This window comes from Pygocentrus nattereri, chromosome 14, assembly GCF_015220715.1.
Source record: "Pygocentrus nattereri isolate fPygNat1 chromosome 14, fPygNat1.pri, whole genome shotgun sequence".
Lineage (NCBI taxonomy): Eukaryota > Metazoa > Chordata > Actinopteri > Characiformes > Serrasalmidae > Pygocentrus > Pygocentrus nattereri.
The window spans coordinates 35,849,862-35,875,302 of record NC_051224.1 but is presented as its reverse complement, the minus strand read 5'-3'; the positions used below and the strand labels follow the sequence as shown (position 1 = coordinate 35,875,302).

Sequence of the window (25,441 nt, the reverse complement as noted above, 5' to 3'; positions counted from 1 at the left end):
GAATGTTTTGTTGATTTTCTAAGTGAAAATAATTTAACACATCCTCTACAGAGAACCCACTCCTGTACATTTATAAGACAATCTGGCTTTGGGAGGCACAATAGCACCCAATATACACAGATTTTATTCCCCCAAATTTTTCACTATTTCATAATCATCATCATTGCATGCAAAAACTCAGAAGACGTGTAAAAGATGTGTGGATTCACTGGTGTTTTTGAATAGTGCACAAAAAATGACCACATTTCTGTCGTGTTAAAAATCTGAGTCAGTACGTTTCATCAGACCACTCTGAATGCATTTCATTGCATTTCAATGGCTGACTTATGTGCAAATCAATAAATCTCCTATTTGTATTTGTTTTTCATGTCTGTCCTATTTGTTTCATTAAAACGTAGATGTAAGATGACAGTAACAGTCCTTTGAGGACTGAAAGGGACGCTACAACAGTGCTTTGACAGAAACCTCCAGCATATAGAGGACTGTGAACACCAAAAGTACCCAAAACATCTACAAATTAGAGATTGGCACAAGGTCATAACACCAGGTGAGTGACAAAATGTGCCAGAGAGAACAAAAAACTGACAAAAATGAAATAATTGAGGTCAAAACTACAAGCATATCCAAGCTAGAAACTGCAGTGAGGAGACAAAAGGCAAGGCTTTTCAGAGTACGGGCACGAAAGCAGAATCTGTACAGGGAGGGTAATAGAATTAGATTGAGAACTGGTGGACATGACCAGAAGGAATTACCGTGGAGAAAGTTCAGTACTTGGGGAACAAGGCTCTCTGGTGGCCAGTTCTGGTTCTGCAAGAAGCAGATGTGACGAGTGCTCAGAGAAGAACATGTTGGGGAAAGATATAGTTTTATCTACCGAAGCATGTGGGAGTAGAAATTAAGTAATGAATATAAGCTGTAAAGGAGGACATTCAGCTTTATTTAAGGGTATTTAGTTTATCCACTTACCCCCCCAATCCAGAGTTGGATAAACTAACAGTCATGAATTAAAAGTCGTTTTAAATACTTAAACAGCACCCATAGACCTCACCATTCTTCTGTGGTGATGCTCTGCTAGGCCTTCAGTTCCTTCAGTTTGTTCTTGGAGATTTTTACCTACAGTTTTGCCTTCATTAAGTGAAATACATGTTCAGCTGGATTGAGGTCAGGTGACTAGTGAGCTCATATTCACTATTCCGTGTTCAATAATTCTGTTGGTGTCCAACTATTTATGGTTCTAACTGTATTCCTAATGCCTTGTGTTCCTTTGCCCATTTTCGCTAATCAGCCTGAACCTGAGGAAGATAAAAGGGGGGGGGGGGGGCAACAGTGCCACCCACCAACTCTAGATTGTAACCCTGTAATAACCTAATAGGGAGAAGATTTACTGTAAATTGTTCTCAAAGCTAATGATTACAGTGCAAGTGGCCTAAAAACAGGCTGATTTGAAGGGGAGGCTTATGGCTTTTTTATGTTGTGTTAAACTTCTGTTTTGTATGGGGTACTTTCCCATACTGATACTGGAAATACCTAAATGCTTTCCAGGCTGGTAAAACAAATTATATCCCTTAAAAGATTGGACACAATCTCCTTCTTCTTCTTTCGGCTGCTCCCTTTAGGGGTCGCCACAGCGGATCATCTGCCTCCATCTTGCCCTGTCCACTGCCTTCTCTACTCACACCAACCATCTCCATGTCCACCTTCACTACATCTATAAACCTTCTCTGAGGTCCACCTCTTCTCCTTCTACCCGGCAGCTCCATCTCCAACATTCTTTGCCCAATATATCCACTATTCCTCCTCAACACATGTCCAAACCATCTCAACCTGGCCTCTCTGGCTTTATCTCCAAACTGCTCCACCTTCACTGTCCCTCTGATCTGCTCATTTCTAATCTTGTCCATCCTTGTCAAAAGATTGGACACAATGATATTTTCATATTGAAGCTGCTTCGGGTTTTTTTAAGTTAGAATATGCTATTTATATATTATATGCCAAATAAACTACAGTTTCTGTACAGACAATACTTGGAAGTTCCACTGTAGTAAAAGGTGCTTTTAGTTTTACTGGTACTTACACTTAAAAATAATTCTCAAAGATAATTTTTCTATTTGCTCTGTTTAAACATGGGTGCAGTTCTCTCAAGAATGCAGGGCTGGCTTGCTCTGGTATTGAGCTTGCTTTAAATTATGTGTTTATATAGCCTGTACACAGCTAATTTTACAGTGGTAAGAAGTGTTGATTGTTAAGAGTTAAAATACTAGTGTTGATAAGTTGCTTGTGGAGTTATACCCAGAATTTATATGGCATAATTAAAAAAAAAAACATACTTAACAAATCAGAAACTGTGACAGCAATGTAAGATGCAGGTTCTGCCCTCTGATGGAGTATAGAGTTTAGACATCTCATGGTGCCTATATATGAGAATGTAGTGTTAGAGAGATGATAGATGTTAGAGGGAATTGGAATAACAATCCTTTCAAGACTTCGAGGGTCAGATTGGACCCTTTGCATACGATGGGTGCGCATATCTTCACAGACACTTGTGGATCTTAAAAATAGAAGTCTGTTTAATGAGAGAGTTTAATCAGTACGTAAGCTCAAGTAAAACACAGTCTCGGGGCAAATCCAGTATTGTAGTCCAAAAACCAACAGAGGTCAAAAACAGGAATAACCAAAACATTTGCTACCAGAGCAAAAGGGCAAATCCAAAAGAGTGAAATTCAGAAAGCAGACAAAAGTTAAAGGCACAAGTCAAACAACCAGAAAACCACTCAGTCCAAGAAATTGGCAATACCACGCAAAGAGCAGAACAAACCAGGGACTATTTAAGCTTTAAGACAAACTCAAGCACAGGTGAACTGAATTAGAAATCAGGTGACTGAGAATGAGGCAGTTGCACATGATTGGAGGAATTGGTGGCATCATCAGGACTGGAATTATGGGAAATGGAGTCCTGGAGTATGCTAGACAAGGGAGGAGACCCTGGAAGCCCCGGAGTCTTGGAACAATCCGTCTCGTCAACTTGCTCACAGGGCCTTCACCTATACATGAAAACAAAAGCAGCCTTTAAGCGGACTCAGCAATTTGCCATTTTTGTTCACCTCTAAGACAAACCACAAGCCTGTGGTGGCCTCTTACGATATAGCCCGTTATAATAAGCCAGCCTATTACAATATGGCCTGCTATAATACAGCTTACCTGCCTCAGTAAACTATAATATTTACTATTATGTATCTCACTATCGGAACAAAACCTTGTGTCTCAAAAAGTAACTTCACGGCAGAAAAAACGCCATAAATTTCAATACAAGTCAACATAAGATTTTATTCCGAATGATTTTAGACCACTTTGATGGGTCCAATCATAATGAAATTGTGGCAGGTGGCATTTTCAAATGATGTTAAAAAATGAACATTGAAAATGGAGATACAAGGTTTTGTTCTGACAGTGCTGTTATAATACAGTATGCTATAATACAGCCTTTTATAATGTAGACTACTATAACATAGCCTGCTATAGTGAACCTAATTATAATATAACCTACTATAAGATAGCCACTTATAACCATCTACTGTAATATACATAGCTTACTATAATATCCTGTTATAGCACAGCCTACTATAATTAATCCTACTATAATATAGATTATCATAATATAGCTTAAAGTAATATATCATATTATAACGTAGTCTACTATAATATATCCCATTGTAATATAGCCTACTAGAACACACACACACACATCTTCCAAGCCGCTTCTCCTTCAGGGTTGCGGGGGGTGCTGGAGCCTATCCCAGCTGCCTAGCGCACACTACAGGATATTAAGGTCAATTTTAAGGCCGAGTTGCCCCCTCCTGATAACCTGAAAATGTGTCCCGATCTCAGGAAGGTTATAAATGATTATCTTCCTAGATTATCCTCTGATGAGGAGTCACAGATATTGAAATATGTTCAGCACCCTGTAGTGAGGATGGAACAGTGACTGTCTTGTGTTGATATCATGTGTAAAAAGGCTGATGAGCAGTCAGAGCCCAGCTGAATGGAAAGTTGAGCTGAATGATGAAAATTCAATTTATCCTAATTGACATTGTACAGAACAAACAAAATGTTTTATTTCACTTTTATGCTGCCAAATGCACATAAACAGCAAAGGAATCAGTGCCTTGCTGTCATCTACTGTGCTTGTTTTGATCACACAAGAAATCCAGCGAGGCTGAGATAGAAAAGTAACATAAAAGATAATCAGAAAACAAAAGACACTGTAATTGTAATTCTTTGTAGAACAAACACCTTTTGTTTGTCTTTGAGCCGTTTCTCGTTTAAGCCTTCATTTTATCTTTTAAGTTGTTTTGGGACAATTTATTCTTTTTTAGCCCTCTTTTCTTTTCTTGAATGACACAGCATGCCATACCAGTCACCCCCTACAAAGGTGTGACAAAGGGCTGCTGTTTGCCACAACCTTAAGTAGCCGAGACCACAGGTGTGCCAGGTTGGCCCTAATCAGCCCAAGGGCTTCTGGGAATTGGAGTTCCCTGAACTGGTGGCGCCTCACCACCATCACCCTCTACTGGCAGCCAGCGGCACAGCACAAGCAGTGGTTCTCAAATAAGCCCTCAGGTACCCCAAGACAGTCCATATTTTTGCGCTATGCCTATGTGTTGCAACTTGGGTTGTAGAAACAATGTGGATCATCTGTGGGACCCTGAAGATCACTGCCATAACAGAACCACTTTTAGTTCCATAAATAACCTTTCAATAGATGGATCTTGAAGATTCAGAAATACGATGTGTGTGTGATGGACCTTTCTAAGGTTTAGAGAACCTCAAAATAATCTAAATGTTCTCTACTATCTAAAGGCTTTTCCAGAAATTATACGGCCAAGCCAGGAAGCATTTAGGAACTGTTGTTTTTCGTAAGAATTTACAGGCCTTCTTTATACCTCAGTGTTTTGTAGCCTACATTATTTTCCTTGTTTTGTACTGACCTATCATAAAACCTGATAAAACTGTCACCACTGAAGCAGCAAAACCAAACGTCTTCATACTGTAGACTCACTTCATGTGAATGGATTTTTATTCAGTTACTGTAATGATTGTTTTGCAAACCGCCTGTTGCTAAAGGCACTCAAAAGGAACCTTGTTGATCCATAAAAATCCATACAAATGGCTACAGGCTAATGTGAGTACACTGCTTACTTTGGGTATTATCCACACCACGGTCACCAGCACACACAGTATGAACACAGTGCAGACCAGAAGTACGGACACCAGCACCAGCATCTCTGGCATGGCAGACGGTTCTTTCACTCCTGTAAAACCCACAGATTACCAGTTAAGGCCAGAGCAAACTGACTCAACAGTCCACAACATTCTGTTCTCATACTAAAAGTTAAGCATAATATTCTAATATTAGAATGTGTAGAAAATGATCTGTTTGACCAAAAGTACCCCATATAAAATGGGGAGAACATTCTACAACAGAATGGATGAGAGCACCAGTGTGGATGGGGGGAAACATTCTAGAACAATATTAATGTGGTCCAGTCGGGAGGCAGCGATCTAAGTAGGCAGCATTTGTGCACTCCCTAGATGAAGGCATTTGACATTGTGAATAAAGAGAATATTCTAATACAGTGCCCACTTTTTTGTTCATTGCTTCTCTTTTCTTTAAATGTTACCACTTGAAATAATGAACATTAAACTGAGTTGATATATTCAGATAGCATGTTTATTCTGTATACTGTACTGCTTTTTAAAGTCAACCTTAAATCAAGTGGATTATATTGGTAGTAAGTGGTCATCAGAAATGTAATGACTGATACACACCCAATTGCTGATTATGTTAATGTGCACCAACGTGTGGGGAAAAATAATATTAACTAATAATATCATGTTTGACCTCTCCTCCCTCTCCCACCTGTCCTCAAAGGGGAAATGCTCAGGTAGCTCAGAGACCCTCCCTGATACCACATTTCACTTGCAAGTACGTCACAGTACAGAAAGAGAATGTTGTATGGAGTCAGACTCACAGTGACACAGATGCTTGCTCACCTTTCACAAACAGCAGAGCACCATTCGTCTCCTTTTCTACACGTTTTACATCAAAAAAGTTAAAGACGCAGGAGTAGACGCCCGACTCGTTCACTCGTAGACTAGTGATGGTTACTGTTAGCTTCTTGGGGTCACCACTGACAGTAATTCTTTCCTCGAACTCAGGGGGGATTGTCAGTGTTTTACTGCCGATGTCATAGTAAAATACTTCATGTTTCTCAGGGCATCTTAGACGTAGGTATAAACCTATTGGGTCAGTGTCCTCTGTGGTGCACACCATGGTCAGAGTTTCTCCTTGATTCTTCATCACAGAGCCTGTAGAAAGTACACGACAAAGTTCAGACAGACTGAGAAAGTTCAGACTTTAGAATAGCTTAGATGTAAACCACTCAAAAGTACAGAGTTCAGTCAACAGAGTTGTGTTTTCAGGTGTACAGATGGATGATAAACATCTGTCAAAGTGATGGGAATTTAAGCCTCAGCCAACAGAGTCTGAGAATATAGTATATATATGAAGAGAGGGAGAGAGAGTTAATAAAATATTTAATTGCGATTAATCTCAGAATTTCATAGTTATTATAGTAATCTGTGTTATAGAAAATAAGGCTTTTTAAGTGAAATGTTACAATTAAAATGGTGAACACATTTTATGCTAAATGTACTTATGTTAAAAACTGCTGGGACAAAACTTTCTATTCAGACCCAATAGCCACAGTTAATACAAATGGCTTATTGTCTGAAGGCTTCCCAGTGAGCAGAGGCTGTAGACAGGGGTGCCCTTTGTCACCTTTATTGTTTTTATTGTTTACTGAACCATTGGCCGAGGCCATCAGAACCGACCCCGATATATCTGGGATTATAGTAGGTAAAGAAAGCCACGTTATTTCCCTATTTGCAGACGATGTCCTTTTATACGAATGAACCCGGGAAATCAGTTCCGGCCTTGTTGAAATCTATAGCCACATTCAGCACTTTGTCAGGTTATAAGATTAACCTGGGGAAGTCGGTCGCTACGCCCTTTAATTTCCCTCAGGATATGCCAATACAATCTCCTTTTCATATGTCTAGGAGGGGTTTTAAATATTTGGGTATTTTTGTCACTCCTGATTTAAATAATCTGTTTGAAACTAATTATTCACCTCTAATTCAAAAGGTTAAGAATGATCTAACAATTTGGGCCTCCCTACCAACTTATCTTCTTGGGAGAATCAACACTTTTAAATTACTTTTAAACATGGGAGAATCAACACTTTTAAATTTTAAAACTATTAAAATGAATATTCTTCCTCGATTCAATTATTTATTTCAAAATCTTCCATGTTATAGGTTTTCCCTAAATGTACTTCAATCTCAATGTTCCCACCTCTAATCTTTGTTATAAATGGAAGATACATAGAGGTACATTTATGCATTTGTTTTGGACATGTGACCTTATACAAACTTTCTGGAAGGGGGTTCACTCTGTAATCCAAGACGTCACCGGTAAACAATTTTTACTGACTCCTTCTTTCTGTTTCTTTATTCATACTCCAGATATTTCTTTTGACACGTATACCAAATCTCTGCTGATAATTCTTTTATTTTTGGCGAAAAAATGTATTTTGCTGAGGTGGTCCACCCCCCAGGTCCCTACAGTTGACATGTGGATAACAGAGATTTCTGTTCTTATTCCTCTTGAGAAGCTGACTCATGACCTCAACCACAATTCTGACAAGTTCCAGAGAATTTAGGAACCACTACTTTCCTTCTTACAGAAACCATAATTCATCACTTATCCCTGGAACAGGAGGACTGGCTGCCCGTTTATTTGATCTATTTCATATATGTTACTCATTTACCTGTCTCCTGCACGCTTGTTGATCATTTAATTATTCCCATGTGTGTATGTATACATGTTTATGTGTGTATATGCAGAGATATGTATTGCAGCGCTCATTGTTTGTTTGTTTTGGGTGGGATTTTATTCATTTATTTTATTTATTATTATTATTATTATTACTGTTTATTTATTTTTGTGTGTTCGAAAAACCAATTTAAAAAAACTGCTGGGACAAGCGAAAACTGTAAGGGAGTTTTATTCACTCACATACTAGGCAGTAATACTGAACCTACAAAACACAAAATTGGATTTGTAATAGATTAGGAAGCTGTAGTCTCAAATATAAGACATGTGGTCACATACTACTGTGTCTCAGTTCAGATATGTGTAACAAAAGAAAATAAAAACTAAATAAAACTTCAATTGTGCTGAGGACTATATAGGACTTCACAGTACTGTGCGAACAAAAATACATTACACCAAGTTGGACTTTATTAAAAGACATGTACAGTGTATCACAAAAGTGAAGCTCTGGTAAACTCCATGCCCAGGAGAGTTAAGGCAGTTCTGGAAAAAAATGGTGGCCACACAAAATATTGACACTTCAGGAACTGTCTCTAAGGGGTGTACTCACTTTTGTTGCCAGGGCTGTATATTGAGTTATTTTGAGGGAAGAATAAATTTACACTGTTACATAAGCTGCACACAGACGACTTTTCATTGTGTCAAAGTGTCATTTTGTCAGTGTCGTCCCATGAAAAGATAAACTCAAATATCTGCAGAAATGTGAGGGGTGTACTCACTTTTGTGATACACTGTAGTGTCATACCACAGAGCTACAGTATTGTAAACAGCATGTAAACGTGGTTCATTAGCCACGTTTACATGCAGCCTAATAATCCGTTAATAATCTGACCAATAGCTCAATCTGAATAGAATACGTCCGTGTAAACACCTCAATCGGAATAGACTAGTCCGATTGAAGCCATTCAGAGTACAATGTCTATCCAGTTGAACGAGGTGGGTAAACTTCTAAATAATCCGTTAAATAGAAGAATAATATCCATGTAAACGCCTGAATCGGATTACACCCCAATCGGAACGTGTAAGTACATGTGAGTGTAAATGTTGTTCTCACCTGCTGTCAGAGCGACGCTGTATTGGCTGAACAGAACAGCAGTAAAGCAGAGAGTCACACTCAGAGTCTTCATCAAGGCTGCGTCCGCAAGACTGATGTTACTTCATGCAGCACGTGCTGAAATAGCAAGGAGACAAAGTTGTAATCACTTTCACTTTGTACCCGACTCACTTCTGCTTTTTTATTCCACAGGTGTCCTGCTTCTTCCTTTGGTAGGTACTTGTCAGATGATTATTTTTTTATGCTTTGAGTGCTTCTGAAAATATGAAGCCTGTTTTCTAAGCAGTTAAGAAATAAAGGTGGAAAGATGAGGCTGTGTTTTCAGTATGATAATGTTGTGTCAATATACATTATAAGGTAAAATTTATACAATTAAAAAGTAATTGGAAGTGTTATTACATTTTCAACATACTGTCAGAGCACAGAATGATCTGAGTTGAAATCGTCAGTTTCGCTGTCCAGGCTTCATCCTCTCTAGTCTCCTTCGTCCCCATGTCTCCTGCAGAGTCCTGCCTTGTTCTCAGTCTTCTGGGTTTCTGTTCCCCATATATAGTTCCCCGTATATATAGTTTTCTTGTCTTGTGTCCATTTGTATGTTTATAGACCTGTGTTTTCTTTGTGGGTATACTAACGGTTCTCTTTCCTTCCCTTTAATAACCGGGGCCAAAGTTTTATTATTTTATTATATTTAGATTATATTTATCATGCTTTAAAGCCTCATTGATGATATAAGACCAGACCATCAAAAATGAAGGTAGCGAGTTTGTCACTCACTACTGTAAACATAAATTAGTTGACTTTAAAAGAAATCATGCAAACGTATTACCTCGAAAAAATGAAATGTAGTTACTGAACCGGTTTTAGTTTAAATAGCTTTATATTTGAATTATAGTCACTTTCATATTTTTCAGTGATTCACACTTCTGCAGCAAACAGCTCAATTATTTTAAATAGTTTAGTTGGCAGCACTCTGCCTTCTCAAGTTCTGTTTACTCTTGATTTAGTTAGGTTAACTTGAACCAGCCTAGTTAGGCTAACCTCTCATTTGTCTCTATAATCTCTGTTCCAGTCAGTGTCCCTGTCCTTGTCCTTGTTCCATTGTTAGTCCCAGTTCCAGACCCTGTGTGTTTCTGCCTGTTTGGGGACAGTTCTGTAAGAATGTGATTGGATGTGGTAGAATTAAGATCACCTTTCACTGGAACTAGGGAACCCAAACCATGAAAAACAGCCCCAGATCATTATCCCTCCTCCGCCAAACTTCAGTTGCCACCATGTCAAAGAAATTCTGCGGATTTCAGTAAAAGGAGAATCTTTTGGGTACCATAGAGCTGTTCTGTAAGCACACAAACTTTTTTTAAAACAAGCATCTTATGCTTGTCTGTCTAAGCTAAATTGAACACCTTTTCTGGCAGCCGTGTCTGGCTGCTTTTCAGCTTAGTGTTCCTGCAAACTCTGCATTTTTCTTTGTACTGGCTAAACTGCCGATCATCCTCACTAAAGAAAGAGCACTTCTACCACTCCTGAATGCTCTCAGGCTGCTTGACTGCCATGATAATCATCAAAACCCAATCCATGAAGTTCCCGATGAACAATGTTGTAACCGAGCACAGAGGATGTTTCTACACTTGGTGCTTTAGCACTCGGTGGTCCTGTCCTGTGAGCATGTGTGCCCCAGAGTTTCATCCCTTTGTCTCTATGGGATGTTTCCACTAATCAATAACATCAGTTATCAACTTACAGTTGACCAAGGTAGTTGTTGTGGGCAGTAATTTGACACACTTTTGGAACAGTGGCATCCTCTGACAGTGGCACAGACAGGGGATGTCTTTGCACCAGGCAAAGGCAGGTAGCCACCCAGCAGTTACTACCTCAGTAACTGCTGTGTTTTTGTATGTTATCTGACTGCGTGACTCACAGATCACAGCATGTTTAATATCTTTGCAGATTATTCTCACATCATATCCAGAAATGAGTGCTGTGCACGTTTGCACTTTGAAGATAGATGGAATGAAAATAAAAGCCACTTGACTTGACTTGATTTAGGACAGGGGTTATGTTAAGGAGAACGTTATCATCGTTCTTTCAACAACAATCAAACCATCTTGGGAGCTGGAAATGATTTCCTTTTGTCCCTTTCTGAAACCAGACTACTATAAAAACAGGAAACTGCATCTAGGCATGGTTTAGCTGACAGGACATGTCCAGATATATTTTAAGACTAGTGGCTAGAGTCTTGAACAGACAGACAGACACAAAATGTTTACCTTATAAAACTGGCATGCTTGTAGGAGAGCTTACTGTACAGAAAGGAATTTGCCTTTCGTGGAAATTCTCTGGATCCCTTTCAGGAGTCGCAACATTTTATATCCATTTTACCATCTTGGCTGTAAACATGTCTCAGTATGTGCTGATGTCCTAGTATAAGCTACAAAATCTGATACAGTAAATGAAAATGCAGACTTACTTTGCTCTGCAGCATTCCATTTGGTACTTGGGGACTCTTCTAATGTTTCAGTAGTTATTGCTGAAATACCCAAAGTCACATGGGATGCAAGGATTGGTTGGACTCAGTAATATCTGCCTAGTAACCAAAGTGCATATTGATTGGCCATATTTAAGGAAATACAAAAAAACTTCCTGTCCTAAGTATTCCATGCACCAGCTTCCACAGAAGGAACCGTTTTCCATAGTGCTTTCCTGCAATTAGTTTGATATATGAGTCAATCTGATTGTCTATAAATGGCCTATTGCTATTTACACAAACTTGATGTCCAAACTCAGCTTAGATCTTGCCAACTATTTTGATGGAAACAAAGACATATGACAATGTCTCAGGTGTGCTGTTGAAAAATAAGAGAAATATTAAAAAGAAAAAGAAGAAGAAAAGTGTACGGGATACTGTGCTTACGTTTATCCGCTTTTCTAGCATCTCTGGCCGGATACTTTTCAGCCAAAGTAGAACAGGTTCTTGTTGTCACCGTTCGACTTTTTAAGAGCCTGAAGAGGCTTCACATTCCTGCTTCTTGTTCGAGTGTGTTGTTCCACATTAAATGGTGCCTGAGGCACCAGAATGTAACTGCTGCACCATTTAAGGTGGAACGGGAAAATTCAAAGAAGATGGTGATTGATGAGCTGACTCCAGCTTCATGACTTCTTAGTGTTTGAAAGTTTCTTGTGCTCACCCAGCATGCACTTTGCTTTAACATAGCACATTTCTGACTACTCTTAACACCTCTGCAGTTTTTAGCTATGGGCCCTTTTTCCTGACACTTGTGACAAGTGTCTTTAAAAACCATAATCACTATCAAAGTGCAAAATAGTGCCCAAAATAAAGATATTGTTTCAGATTTAACACTATTTTAACAATATCAACATTACACATAAAACTTGTGTACCTTACCTGGTTATTTTGGTAAATAAAATTGCAGGGAGGTAGAAACGCAAATAAACAGTACTATAATAAATGAGGACTCTAGGATCCATGTGGAGGGATTTTAATAGTAACACTGTCTTAAACAACCACAAACTAGACAGCACAGTAAAAAAATGGGTATAAGGTCATAACACCAGATAAGAGAAAGGAAATAAGAGGCAGAGAGACCAAAAACTCTAAAGCCAAGATGGAGAAGGCAAGTGGAGGCCAATAATTGCAGGTAAATCCAACCTAAGAACTTCAGTGAGTAGACAAATGGCAAGACTGTAGACACAAAGTCAGAGTATACATAGGCAGGGCAATGGGATTAGATTATGAATTGGTGGAAATGAGGAGGGGTAACCATGGAGACAGTATTTGGGGAAGCAGTGCCCTCTGGTGGCCAATCCTGGGACTGCCAGGAGCAGATGTGACCAGCACTTAGGGAAAAACAATTTTTAAAAAATTAATTTAATTTAGAACCATTTGCCAACTGTGTTTTTGCAAACTGTGGAATTAGACCTCCGCATTTAACCCATCCGTGCAGTTAAAAACCCACATGCATGCACATTAGTGAACACACACACTAGGGGGCAGTGAGCACACTTGCCCAGAGCGGGGAGCAACTGCTCAAGGGCACTTTAGTCATGGACTGTCAGCCGAGGGGATCGTTCCCTAACCTCCAGCCCACGACTGCCCCAAGTTGTCCATAAATATTTGGACATCGGCAAAGTTAACGTTATTTCAGCTGTCTCCAACGGTATATTGGAGTGGAAATTAAATGAATGAGTTGCAAGGACAGACTTTTAGCTTCAATTTAAGAATATTTACATCCAAGTAGAGAGAATAATATAGGACGGAAACCATTTTCATACACGGCCCCCACACCTTTTTTTTAGGGGCTCAAAAGTAATTCAACAAAGTAACGATCATTAATTAAATTGGCATATTTAACACTCGGTTGCAAATCCTTTGCAGAAGTCTAGAACCAATAGACAGCACCACTCTTCTGTGGTGATGCTCGGCCAGGCCTCTACTACAGCCGTCTTAAGTTCTTGCTTGCTTTGGGGCATTTTACCTTTACTTTTGCCTTCAGTAAGTGAGATACATGCTCGACTGGACTGAAGAACAGCTCATTTCAACAGAACATTTCAACTCCAAAATGCAGTGGAATGCAACTAAAATCCCAAACTGAGGAAGATAAAAGGGGAGCTGAAGTGCTTCCCACTGACTCTGTATTACAAACCCATAATGGTCTAACTGAGAGAGGGTTGACTTAAAGGCAGATACTCTTTATGAAATACCTTTACATTTCTCTTTTCTCTGGTTTCAGCTTCTCTCTTTCTAGTTCTAGTCTTTGCCTTTCAACATTTAACAGCTCTTCCTGCACCTCCTGTAAAAGCTGATGCTGGACGTCCTCCCTCACTTCTGTCTTTAATCTCTTGGCCTGTGGAGAGTCACAGCCAAGGGGCACTGTTTCTCTAGCTTGGGCACATTTTAGAGACATTACTGATATTAAACAAACAAAAAGGTAATGCAAACAATCCAAATCTATATTTTAAACTTTTTATTATTCCCTAGTTTCTAGAATATTATTCCTTCATTCATCATTGTTGTATGTGCATACTAAAACTGGTAATGCGAGGTGATATTGCCTCATACCACACGGGGCAGATGTATGAGGCATACCAGTATATTCACAGGTCTAAGAAGAGGGCAGAAGTCACATGAATAACAACATTGGTGTTGGCTGGATATTTTTGGTTGGTGGACTATTCTCAATCCATCAGTGACAGTGAGGTGTTTAAAAACTTGAGCAGCACTGCTGTGGCTGATCCACTCAGATCAGCGCAACAGACATCTAACACACCACCACCACCATCAGTGCTGAGAATGATCCACCACCCAAACAGTACCTGGTCTGTAAGGAGAAGATGACTTGGACAATGTATTGGAACCTCCAACACGTACAATATCACAAAATCGCAAACTTTGCTGTGGACAAATCAACTGGGAATATGAAAACAGCCTGATGCTCTTCAGAAATGTTAGCATAGTTTGTCAGTAGGCCTACAGAGACCTTATCAGCTTGACATGAAAGGTAGTGGCCTGGTTGCTTTTAGCCAGCTGCAGTTTTTTATTAACAAAACGTTTTGCCCCACCAAGTTTCTGATTTGTGGTTCCATCTTTTCTTCAAGACTTTCAACAGGTTAATAAACTGTTATATATATTTCTCAGTAAATGCCACAGATATTGGTGCATTTTATTCAAGACAAAGCTGAAACGCTGATGCTTAGTAATAAATCTCAGTGATAATTGCAAAAAATCAGGCCATTCTGCATGAAACGTACCATCATATATGCAAATCTTTTTCCATACATTTCACTTTGTCCTATCATTTTCTAATTCAGTGTCAGTTGACATAATCAAGTAGGTTAATTAAATACAGACTGAGAAGTGAGCATTGTTACTGAATCACATTTAAAATGATTGCTCACCTTTCACAAACAGCAGAGCACCTTTCATCTCCTTTTCTACGTTTTCCATCATAAAGGACAAAGACGCAGGAGTAGACGCCCGACTCGTTCACTCGTAGACTAGTTATAGTCGCTGTTAGCTTCTTGGAGTTGCCAAGAATGGATGGCGACTCTTCCATCTACTCGGGGGCGCGGGGTGGTGTCAACTGCTGATGTCATAGTAAAATACTTTATGTTTCTCAGGGCGTCTTAGATGTAGATATAAACCTACTGGGTCAGTGTCCTCTGTGGTGCACACCATGGTCAGATTTTCTCCTTGACTCTTCACCACAGAACCTGTAGAAAATACATGATACAGTTCAAAGCCAATGGGATTGAGGTTTTGAAAAAAAGAGAAAAACAAAGTTTTCGATGGCAAACCACCAAAAAGTACAAAGTTTAGTCAGCAGAAGATGGTGTAACAATAAACACCCGTGGGTAGAAGGTCACTGGAGGGAGGCAGAAAAAATCCATCAGGAATCTAAACCCTGTACTATGAAAGGACCTTTTAAAGCATGGATTCTTCTAAATCTACCACAGTCAGCTTTACTGCTAATTTCACTGCACTGACTTCAGAAAAGAAGACAGAAGAAGCTTACCTGACTGTTTATATGGCAAAAAATATCCTTTTCTATATGTCACAGAAATGGTAAAAAACTGGTAACACTACTGACAGCCAGAGTTCATAAGGCTACATGACACCTTAATGTGTGTCGTTATTATTTGACATAAATCTACAGACATTTCTGAAAGGCTATTCTAACAAGCACTGATCAAAATAGACTCAAGCAGCCTTCATGGCAACTGACACATGTTGGAATAAACCTTTATAAGATTATATAGGTTTGTGTCAGTTGTCATAAAAGGCTTATGTAGGTCTCATGTATTCACAACTACATAGACCAACTCTTTCTGTTCTTCATCTTTATTACAGCTTCCATTCTTTTCAGGAGACTCACTTTCAGTTTTTCTAAGAACTCTGCAGGGATATTTTTCCACACCTCCAAAGTTCAGTCTTGAAAGTTGGTTGCATTTTCTGCTTCTCACAATACAAATAATCCCAAACACATTCAGGGAAGTTGAGGTCTGGACTCTGGGGTGGTCAGTCCATTGTTCAGCTTCTTTGTTTTTTCTAAGTGAGGTTCTTCTTGATCAGCTACACATCCTTTCAGACCCTGGGTGGTCTTCTCACAGTGGAAGGATGGACGGAAACACCTGTGGATGTTTTCAGATCTGAAGCAGCTTGATTTTCTCCTCTCTCTCAGAGATGAGAGCTTTAAGTGCTGTTTATCAGATGGGGACAGTTTTGGTGGTCTTCCAGATGGTTTTCAATGAATTATTGTTGTAATTTTTTTAACTTTTCCTTTTCCTTATGCAAAATGTTGTCATGCTAAAACTCAACAATATACTGCTAGCTAGTTAGCAGCGATCTAATTGAACGTACAGCAAACTGTAAGATCCATTATGTGATTATGCCCTCTGATCTTATTATGAGTGAATTTTCTATGTTCATACTTTACACATCAATAAATACATGAGCCATTCCATGAGATGAGTCTCATATGGACTTGATTAATTTATTATTTGTCCTTAGAGAGTTTGATTTACATAGTAGCCCCTATTCCTCAAATTTGCACAAAAAACCCCAAAAAGTCTCGATTTGACTGCCATTAATGTACAAACTTCTCTGCATCTGTTCCGTGAAACTTTCACAACTATGTGGAAATGAGCAGAGATTTGAGCGCAAATTAATTAGCTTCAGTGCGTGAAATTAAGTACCAGCAGAGCAGCACCTCATTTACATATTTACATGAAGCACGCCCAAACTCATGCATATGTATCTGTAATGAGCCAATAAAATGACAGCATTCAGCAGCTTTTGAGCCAGTGGCTAAGATAAGAGTCTGAAACCGTTGCATGAGTGAATTGCTCCCCCTACTGACCAAATATTATAGAAAAAAACACCACAACAACAACTGAAAAGAAAAAATGTGAAATGAAGATATATATATATATATATATATTCATGTACATTTTATATATATATATATATATATATATATATATATATATATATATATATATATATATATATATATATATATATATATATATATGTTTGTGTGTGTGTGTGTGTGTGAGTATCAATGTTGTCAGAACAAAAAGCTTGCATCTCCAAAATGGAGAAGGAAAAAACCTACTTTACTTTTAATGTATGTCAATGGAACCAGACATATTTCTAAGCAATTTTGGGCCATTTCTGTTGGGCCCATTCATCATGAAGGTTTGACACAATATAAAGGACAAAAATGTTCAAATTATATAATATTATAAAAATGATATATTATATAAAAATGGAGATACAAAGTTTTGTTCTGACAGCAGCGATATCTTTTTCTTAATATAATAAAATTGTGGGTACAAAAAAAACCCCACAACAATAAAATGTGCCAAAACTTTTACACAGGCCACATTTCTTTCCTAGTGTCCTAATTTATCCAATAAACAGTAATTGGACATTTAAAAAAAATTAATTGAACTGTGATCCCTGTAGAGGATGTGGTAACTTATTCTCATTTGGAAAATCAACAAAACATCATTTTTGCATAAGAAGACAGATGAGAAGCAAACGTTCCTTTATTTTTTCTAAATGTGTGGATTTTGTAGTCTGGAGGCAGATGATCCGCTGTGGCGACCCCTAAAGGGAGCAGCCGAAAGAAGAAGAAGAAGTGGATTTTGTAGTCATGATGAAAACGGTCAGAGGCTTCAGTTCATTATTGGCAGTCTGATAATGAGATCATCACCCTTATAGGTGAAAGACTCACCTGAAACTCACTTCTACACAGTTCTACACAGCTGTAAACATCTGCTGGATGTCTTTATAAACCGCGGCCAGCAAATCTTCTCTCTTCTGAGTTCCATCTAGAAACACTAAATCAAAAACAAAAGGTCCTCAGAGTGGTTTAAATGGCCCATATCATAAATATTTATTGTATTTTGATTTTCTCCTGATTTCATTTATGATTTGTTTGGATTTCTGTACCAAAACAGTAGTAATTCATTTTTACATGATCATTTTCCAACCTCTGCTGATTCTGTAGAATTAAACAGGGTGCTTTTGTCACTGTGCCTTTAAGACTGACATATGTAAATAAGCTCCTTTCAGAGTGGCCATCCTGTACTGTGCTTCACTCAAAGAGAAGCAACTTTTTCAGCTGCATTTTACACTTTACATGTGAGAATTTAATGAAACTGCCTCAGTGTTTTTGCTTTTTTGCATATATGGACTGGAAAGTGAACAATGTATATAAACTACATCAAACTTTTATTTTAAAATAGTGAGGAATATTCATTTTCACCCTATATAAGCCCTTTAGGAAGACAACTTACAGTACAACTTTCAATGCGATGTACCACAAAAAGTGTGTGCTACAATGTAGCCATGTATGCAAATAAAAATGTGTTCAACACGATATGGAAAATTAAAGCTTCCATTTAAAGGGAAGTGTGGTTAGTCAACTTTCAGTATAAATTTAGGAAAATTAAGACATTGATTATTCCTGAAGTCTTTACTGTTTTGGACAAGAGCTGTACAATCACCTCATCAACCACTCATTTTAGTGAAGCTCTTATGCCCAGAATCAAAGATGTTTAAATACTGACCCAGATCCTGCACCATGTTCTCCATTTCTTTTCGGTTTTTCAGGTACATCGGCCAGACATGTCCGTCAAAATAGCCCATGGGATCTGGAGGCATGTAGACCCTCGAGCTGTTGATTAAAAAAAAAAACCAAAAAAAAAACTAATACAGTTAATACAGAAGGGCTCGTGTTGGATCTTGCACCAATAGGTCATCTAGGTTGCACATAAAAAGTGGAAATTATGTATCAGATAATTGATTGTATTTTCCTGTAATTTTAAAGCTGCACTGCACTGTGAAAGAAAGTGTGTTGAAATAGAATTCAAAGAAAACTCAGCCAAAACTTGGTGATGGCGTGTCTTCTGAGTATTTGATGAATGGTCTACTATTGTCATCATATCTTCATTAGTATGTTGATTATGATCATGAGCGAGTCCTTCTCAAAGGACTCGTTTGAGAATCAAAACACAACACGAGCACATGGACAGGACTGGGAGGGGCCAATCGTGACACATATAATCATCTACAATTTTTAAACAAATGTTCTCGGACAACCACATTAATGCATAGATTACTGCTGTAAATGTCCAATGACTAAAATTTACAACACCTGGCGGCAAAAAGGTTTTTGGGGCAACAAATTTCAGGAATGCAGTGATCCAAATGAAATTTCAGAATGAACTAGGTAATAGCTATTCAGTAAATGTGTTCGTCATATTTGTGTTACATCAATTGATCAGGAGAGGATATAACAGGGGGCTTCATATCGTATTCTATTTCAATACAAAGGCATTATTGGAATAACGATCTTCTCTTACCCTCTCCTCAGCTTACATGTCTCGTAAGGTATCTGTAAGAAGTATCTCTTGTCAAAAAGCTCATTCAGGGGTCTGGTAATAAAACACATTCAAACACAGCAGAACATCAGCGCAGTTCATCAGGAACATCTTGGCTTTGACTCCTGGCAGCGTAAAGTGATGCAACACTGTAGGCCATAGGTCACCTATACCTACTGAAAACTTACTTTCCTAATTGAGGGTAAACAGTTTGTTTAAGATAAAGACCCCCATCCACCCATCTATTTAACCTCGCAAAGCAAAGTTCCTCAAGCGCAGGCTTTTTAAAAGATTTTTAAATGCCTTACATTTTTAAAGAGCTATATTCCCATATCATAAAAAGGAATTTTATGAATTGTAATTATTTGAATGGAAAGTGAAAAAGTGCTATTTACCCATAATTAAAGATGAGAAAGCCCTCCACTATGAGAGCGAACACACTGGAATCCTGAACTGAGAGACCGTGAGACAGCATGAACCTCTGAGGGTCCTGCACCCAGGATCTGACCTCGCTCATCATCCTGTCCATGTGTAGGGCATCCAATGCTGAAGAAAGTATTTACACAGTATCAGTTTATTGAGACGCATCAGGTTATGCTTGGACTAAATAAAGTTAATCCATAGCCAATATAGTTGTCTTGAATAAACAAACAGAATGAAGAAATTTTATGATTTGCATAGTAAAAAAGCTAATTTTGCTAACAATGAATGAATGTGAATAGGCATCAATTAGCATTATGTGTCAAAATCAAGTTGTGCTAATTAACAACTATTAGTGCATATAATAAAATTGAGACATGCTAATTAATAACTTAGTGTATACAGGCGTGATAGTGGGAAAAATTCCTGAGCCTGAACTTTTTTTCTCTGCTCGGGAGGTGAGCAGGGTGGGGGTGCTATGTATGCGACACACTTAACACATAACTTGTTGGCCCCTGGGCGCAGATATACGTCTATGTATAACCCTGATCTTCATTACTGTCAAAGAGTTTTTGCTTTTTAATTAGTCCCTTCAATGATAGATTGTGTTGAATTTTGTTGAAATACATGAACAACATTCAGACATGAGATAAACAAACCCAATATAAGCCTATATTTCAGAAGCTTGTGCAGATTACCAGAACTCTTGGGACTAGCAGGCCTGTTCAGGAATCCATACCTGTTTTTAACTAGTCACATACCTTATTGCTTCTATATTATATTATATTAATATATATTAATATAATATATTAATATATTTTCCCCAGGCTTAATATAGTTGTGTTCCATGGCTGAGTTTATACGTTTCGCGTTGACGGTGGAAAAAAATTCGCACGTGTATTTCCCGGGATTTCCTACTGAATCTATCAATTTGTTTGGTCAAAGCAAGTCCCGCCCCCCCGTTTCTGACTGGCTTAATGGCTAGTAGGCTCGGCCTTGGTGTTGGTTACAGTGAAACCTGCGCATGTCAGATCAAGAGAAGCGTCAGATCCTATGGTCAGATCACGAGGCCAGGGGTCGGCAACCCTCGGCTCTTTGATCCCTCTGATGCGGCTCAGCTTTTGAATAATTAATTTAATTAACGTATATTATTTTTGAGACTTAAAAAAATGTTCGGGCGGAATATCAGAAACGTCCGGTATTTAGTTTCGGTTCGCTTGACTGACATGTCGGCGTCGTGACTCCCCCAAACCCCCCCCCCCCCCCTCCCCCGTTCGCTAGAGTGAGATGTCGTCGTCGTTTTAATATATTACGTGGCTCTCACTGAAATAAATTTCCAATTATTTTGCTTTTATGGCTCTGAGTCAAAAAGTTTGCCGACCCCTGCACTAGAAGAACCTTTTTTTTTTTTCTCGCAGGCACGTCGGTACGCCGGAATTCCGGCGTGGCGCCGGAAAACTATCAGGCCTGTGTATATTAAGTATATATTCTAATTATATATATATATATATATATATATATATACACACACATTAAAGTTTATACTATACTATAATTGTAAGATATAGTAAGGTTTATGCATTACTGGACCAAAACAAGATGTTTACTGTTGAAATACACTATGTGGCCAAAAGTAAGCGGACACTTGTTTTTGTTTGAACTTGGTGGACATCCCTTTCCAAAACCGTGGGAATTAATATGGAGTTTGCAGTTATATCAGCCCCCAATCTTCTCAAAAGGTTTAGTGAAAAGAATTAAGTCAGACGCTGATGTTGGACAAGAAGTCCTGGCTTACAATCAATGTTCCAATTCAGATTCATCCATCAATCCAGCCAGACACCGAAGTGTGACTCATCACTACAGAGAACACGTTTCCACTGCTCCAAAGTCCAGTCACGAAGGTCCTGACACACAGTTATTGTGGTAATGTCGCTTCGAGAGGAACTGCTCTGTCCCCTGCTCTGTGAGTTTGTGTGGTCTACTGCTTTGTGGCTGAGCTGTTGCTGCACCTAGATGCTTTCATATAATATTAATAATAATAATAATAAAAATAGCACTTATAGTTGACTGGGGCAGATCTAGCAGAGCCAAAATTGCACAAACTAACTTGTGGCAAAGGTGGCATCCTATGGCAGCACCATGTTTAAAGTCAGAATGACCCATTCTACTGTCAGAGACTTGCATAGCAATGTGCTTGATATTATGTCCATTAGCACTGGGTGTGGCTGAAACACCTGAACTAAATAACTAGGAATGGTGTCCGCATATTTTTGGCCATATAGTGTGTTTCAGAATATAACAGAGGTTCTTACTGTCATACTGCTTGAAACCGTGGCTGTCAACAGGCACCACTGAGTCATCCTAAAAGAACCACCAGAAGAGTAGTGTCAGTCAAAATATTCAGCAATAAGAATATAGAATAATAGAATGAAAGCTACAATTGCGCTATAATAAATATCAGTAATGCTTAAAATATACAACAAACCATTTTAAATGACAGTAATACAATTAAAAAACTACAAGAAAATTATTTCTGTAATAATCTAGAATGTTTACTCTGTATTACATTCCTTTGCTGCTATATACTAATTTATAATATCCCTGCTGAAAAAAAAAAAAAAAGTATTCCATGCTGGTCTAAGCTGGTTGTGTAACTGGTCACCCAGCCTGGTCACACAAAATATCTTGTATTGCTGGTGACCAGCCATGCTGTTTTTCTTGTGGTATCCTGTATCCATTGAAAGCCATTTCATTAGCTTCTGACGCACAGTTCTTGTGCTGACGTTGCTTTCTGAGGCAGTCTGGAACTTTGTAGAGAGTGACGCAAGAGAGGATAATTGATTTGTAGCTCTTCAGCACTCAGTGACCCTGTTGCGTCCAGTCACATGGTCTACCACTTTGTGGTTGAGCTCTTGTTACACCTAGACGCTTCCATATTACAACAATATAAAACAGTTAGTTCCGGCCACGCAAGCTGATTGGTTTAGAGGTTTTCTAACTGGGCTGCTATTTCGCCATAACATCACAGGTTTTTCACAGTATCACTCCGTCGAGATGCCGTTGATAAGCAACGTTGAGATCTCGTTGAGAGCTGTCGGAGACGCTCACACAATTTGAACGTATTTACTTTACCACAAACAGAAAATGGATGCTTTTTAGATCACATTTGACCGAGAGTCAATTTGGTCAGACTCTGAAGATAAGACTACACTAAATTCCCAAACTGTCAGTTGGTCTGTGTGGAGCTGGAGAACGAACTGCTGGCGGAGCTCGTTACTCTGACGTAACAACAAGCTGCTTGCTAACATACTATAATTATATATAACTATATAAATAACTATAATTTGGTGGAAGTAACTGCAAACATTAAAACATATTAAATGCCACATTCATAGCCCAGTTTATTCATTTCCTACTTTATTTATTTAGCTGTTGCATAAAAGCAATAGAACACTTGAGGATTGTGTGTTATTGCATAACATCATGACTGTGATAATCTACAGTGACCAAATCACAGCTGTGATGTTTTTTACACGATAACACACTCCCTCTCGTGTTCTATTGCTCAAATAACACTTACACTTACGGCTGGCTGGGGCAGATCTAGCAGGGCACACATTTCATAAACTAACATTTTACCATATTACCACTGATCTTTTTTCATAAGGTAATTCATAAAGAATAAAGAAAAAAGTGATTACTTTGAAGAAAGAATCTTGGGAAAGGATGCAGCTGTTTGGGACAATTCCCTGAAGGCTCCTGCTCAGCGTGCTTTTACCTCCATTTGTCATACTGAAAGAGAAAAGAACACTAAAAATGAGGAAAGTGCATTTTCCGTTCGACCTTAAATAGTGCAGCAGTTACAGGCGGCAGAATGTAACTGCAACATTTAAGGTGGAACGGAAGATTCGAACAAGAAGCTGGAGAAATTCAGCCTCGTGTCATCTTTACTGTTTAGCCATCAAATGAAACAAACTCGGTAAAGAGCAGCAGCAGCAGGTTACCTACCCCCCAATCCCAATGATGAGCCTTTTCATGGTGCGATGTCCACTCAGACACTCTCAGGAAGACTCGTGCTTCTGCAGTGAGCGCGCGCTGAAAGCTCGTGCTGTTTGTTACCTTTGAAAAGCTCATGCTGGACTCAACTGCCCGCAGCAGGACAGAGAGAGCTCAGCAGAGCTGAACGGAGCACGAGTTCAGGTGCAGTTCTCTTCTGGACAGGGTTAAAACAGAGCCGGTTTATGGGGAGCCTGGCCACTTCATATCCCCCCGTTACAACAACAGGCCTGCTAAACAGCAGAGGGCGCCCGCGAGTGAGTCCTCAAAGAATGGGAGTGAATGGAGCTCAACGGCTAAAAACGAGAAGTTAAAATAGTTTCTAATCACTCGCCCAGAGCGTTTCTTTCATTTTAGAAAGTAGCAGGATGCATTTCGCTAAAAAAGCAAAGAAATCTTACCTGTATGTTTCCTTTTTTCCTCAAAAAACGGGTTTTGAGCAGCAGGAGGCGGGGTTTACTGCTAGAGCGTGATGATTGATTGGCGAGCGGAGCAGCTCATTGGCTGTTCGCGCTCACTGACGTCATGGACACGCATAAGGCGCCGTTTTAAACTCCTTTAAGTCGAGTTTAAAAGCTCTTAAAAATATAAAAGCAGTGTTAAAATGTTTTATGATGCTCTGTGTTCAGGAAATGTTTGTATTCTTTTACACTAAAAATGTTTAAGCAGTTATAAACTATGATTTTGCTCAAATGCTCCGTATCAACCCGTTCATTTAGGACTCGCTCAGAGCGCCCTCTAGCGTCTGAGAAAGCGGAAGATATCGCAGAGCTTGGGAATTCCCCTCTCTACAAGTTCTCAGGTTAAAAATCCAAAGTCTTGCTCGGCGAGCTCTCCACGAGTTGTTTACGTGCGATGTGGCGCCACCTGCCGTCCAGTAACAGTGAAAGCGAAGATTTCCGCTGAAGACACTGTAGTTCTACAGTTGCAGACTGTAGTCCATCTGCTTCTCTGCACCCTCTGTTACCCCCCTTTCACCTTGTTCTTCTGTAGTCAGTACCCCACAGGACCACCACAGAGCAGGTACTATCTGGGTGGTGGGTCATTCTCAGCACTGCAGTGACACTGTGGTGGTGGTTGTGCTGGTATGAGTGGATCAAACAGTGCAGTGATGCTGGAGTTTTAAACACTGCTGGACTGAGAATTAGAAACATCCTCGTGGATTACAGTCTGTGCACCTATATATAAAGTGGAGCTGATAAAATGGACAATAAGTGTAAAAACACGGGGCGGTTTAATATTATGGCTGATCAGTGTTTACAACAAACAAAGTACATAAACATCAAGTATCCTGTTTTTGTACTGCATTCAACTGAATGCTGGCCAAACAGCACCGATTTCTGTTTTCATTAGGATTTAAATGGAAACTCCATTTTTTTCAGAATAGCTGGATAATTCAGTCCTCAGATTTAAGCAAGTCATTCAAAGTTTTCCAGTGTAGGATGCGGCGTTCCACAGAACTTACAGATTCAGAATTCTTCATAGCAACAGTGATGGGAACCAGACGTCCAAAAAAAAGCAATTCCATTGATTTTTCTGCATAATTTAATGGA

At 39.0% G+C, this 25,441-nt stretch overlaps 1 protein-coding gene across 6 annotated transcripts; it reads right to left on the bottom strand.

Annotated features, from left to right (window-relative positions):
• Window positions 1–2,543: 2,543 nt before the first annotated feature.
• Window positions 2,544–24,177, bottom strand: LOC108412732 (nicotinamide riboside kinase 1-like). 6 transcript variants are annotated; one of them, XR_005131442.1, is made up of 13 exons: window positions 23,841–24,177; window positions 23,534–23,624; window positions 22,145–22,193; window positions 19,808–19,958; window positions 19,395–19,466; window positions 18,600–18,706; window positions 17,762–17,867; window positions 14,919–15,233; window positions 9,421–10,293; window positions 9,009–9,125; window positions 6,052–6,366; window positions 5,197–5,309; window positions 2,544–3,041 (listed from the first exon to the last, which is right to left on the bottom strand). XR_005131442.1 is itself a non-coding variant. In XM_037544985.1 (8 exons), exons 1-7 carry the CDS (start codon window positions 23,867–23,869, stop codon window positions 17,785–17,787), a joined length of 582 nt encoding a protein of 193 aa, XP_037400882.1. In that variant the 5' UTR covers window positions 23,870–24,177; the 3' UTR covers window positions 13,973–15,233; window positions 17,762–17,784. The 6 variants fall into 6 exon arrangements, 3 of the variants coding, with proteins under 3 accessions (XP_017540379.1, XP_037400882.1, XP_017540377.1); XR_001856689.2 differs by having other exon boundaries at window positions 10,198–10,293; XR_001856690.2 differs by lacking the exon at window positions 9,421–10,293.
• Window positions 24,178–25,441: the final 1,264 nt, after the last annotated feature.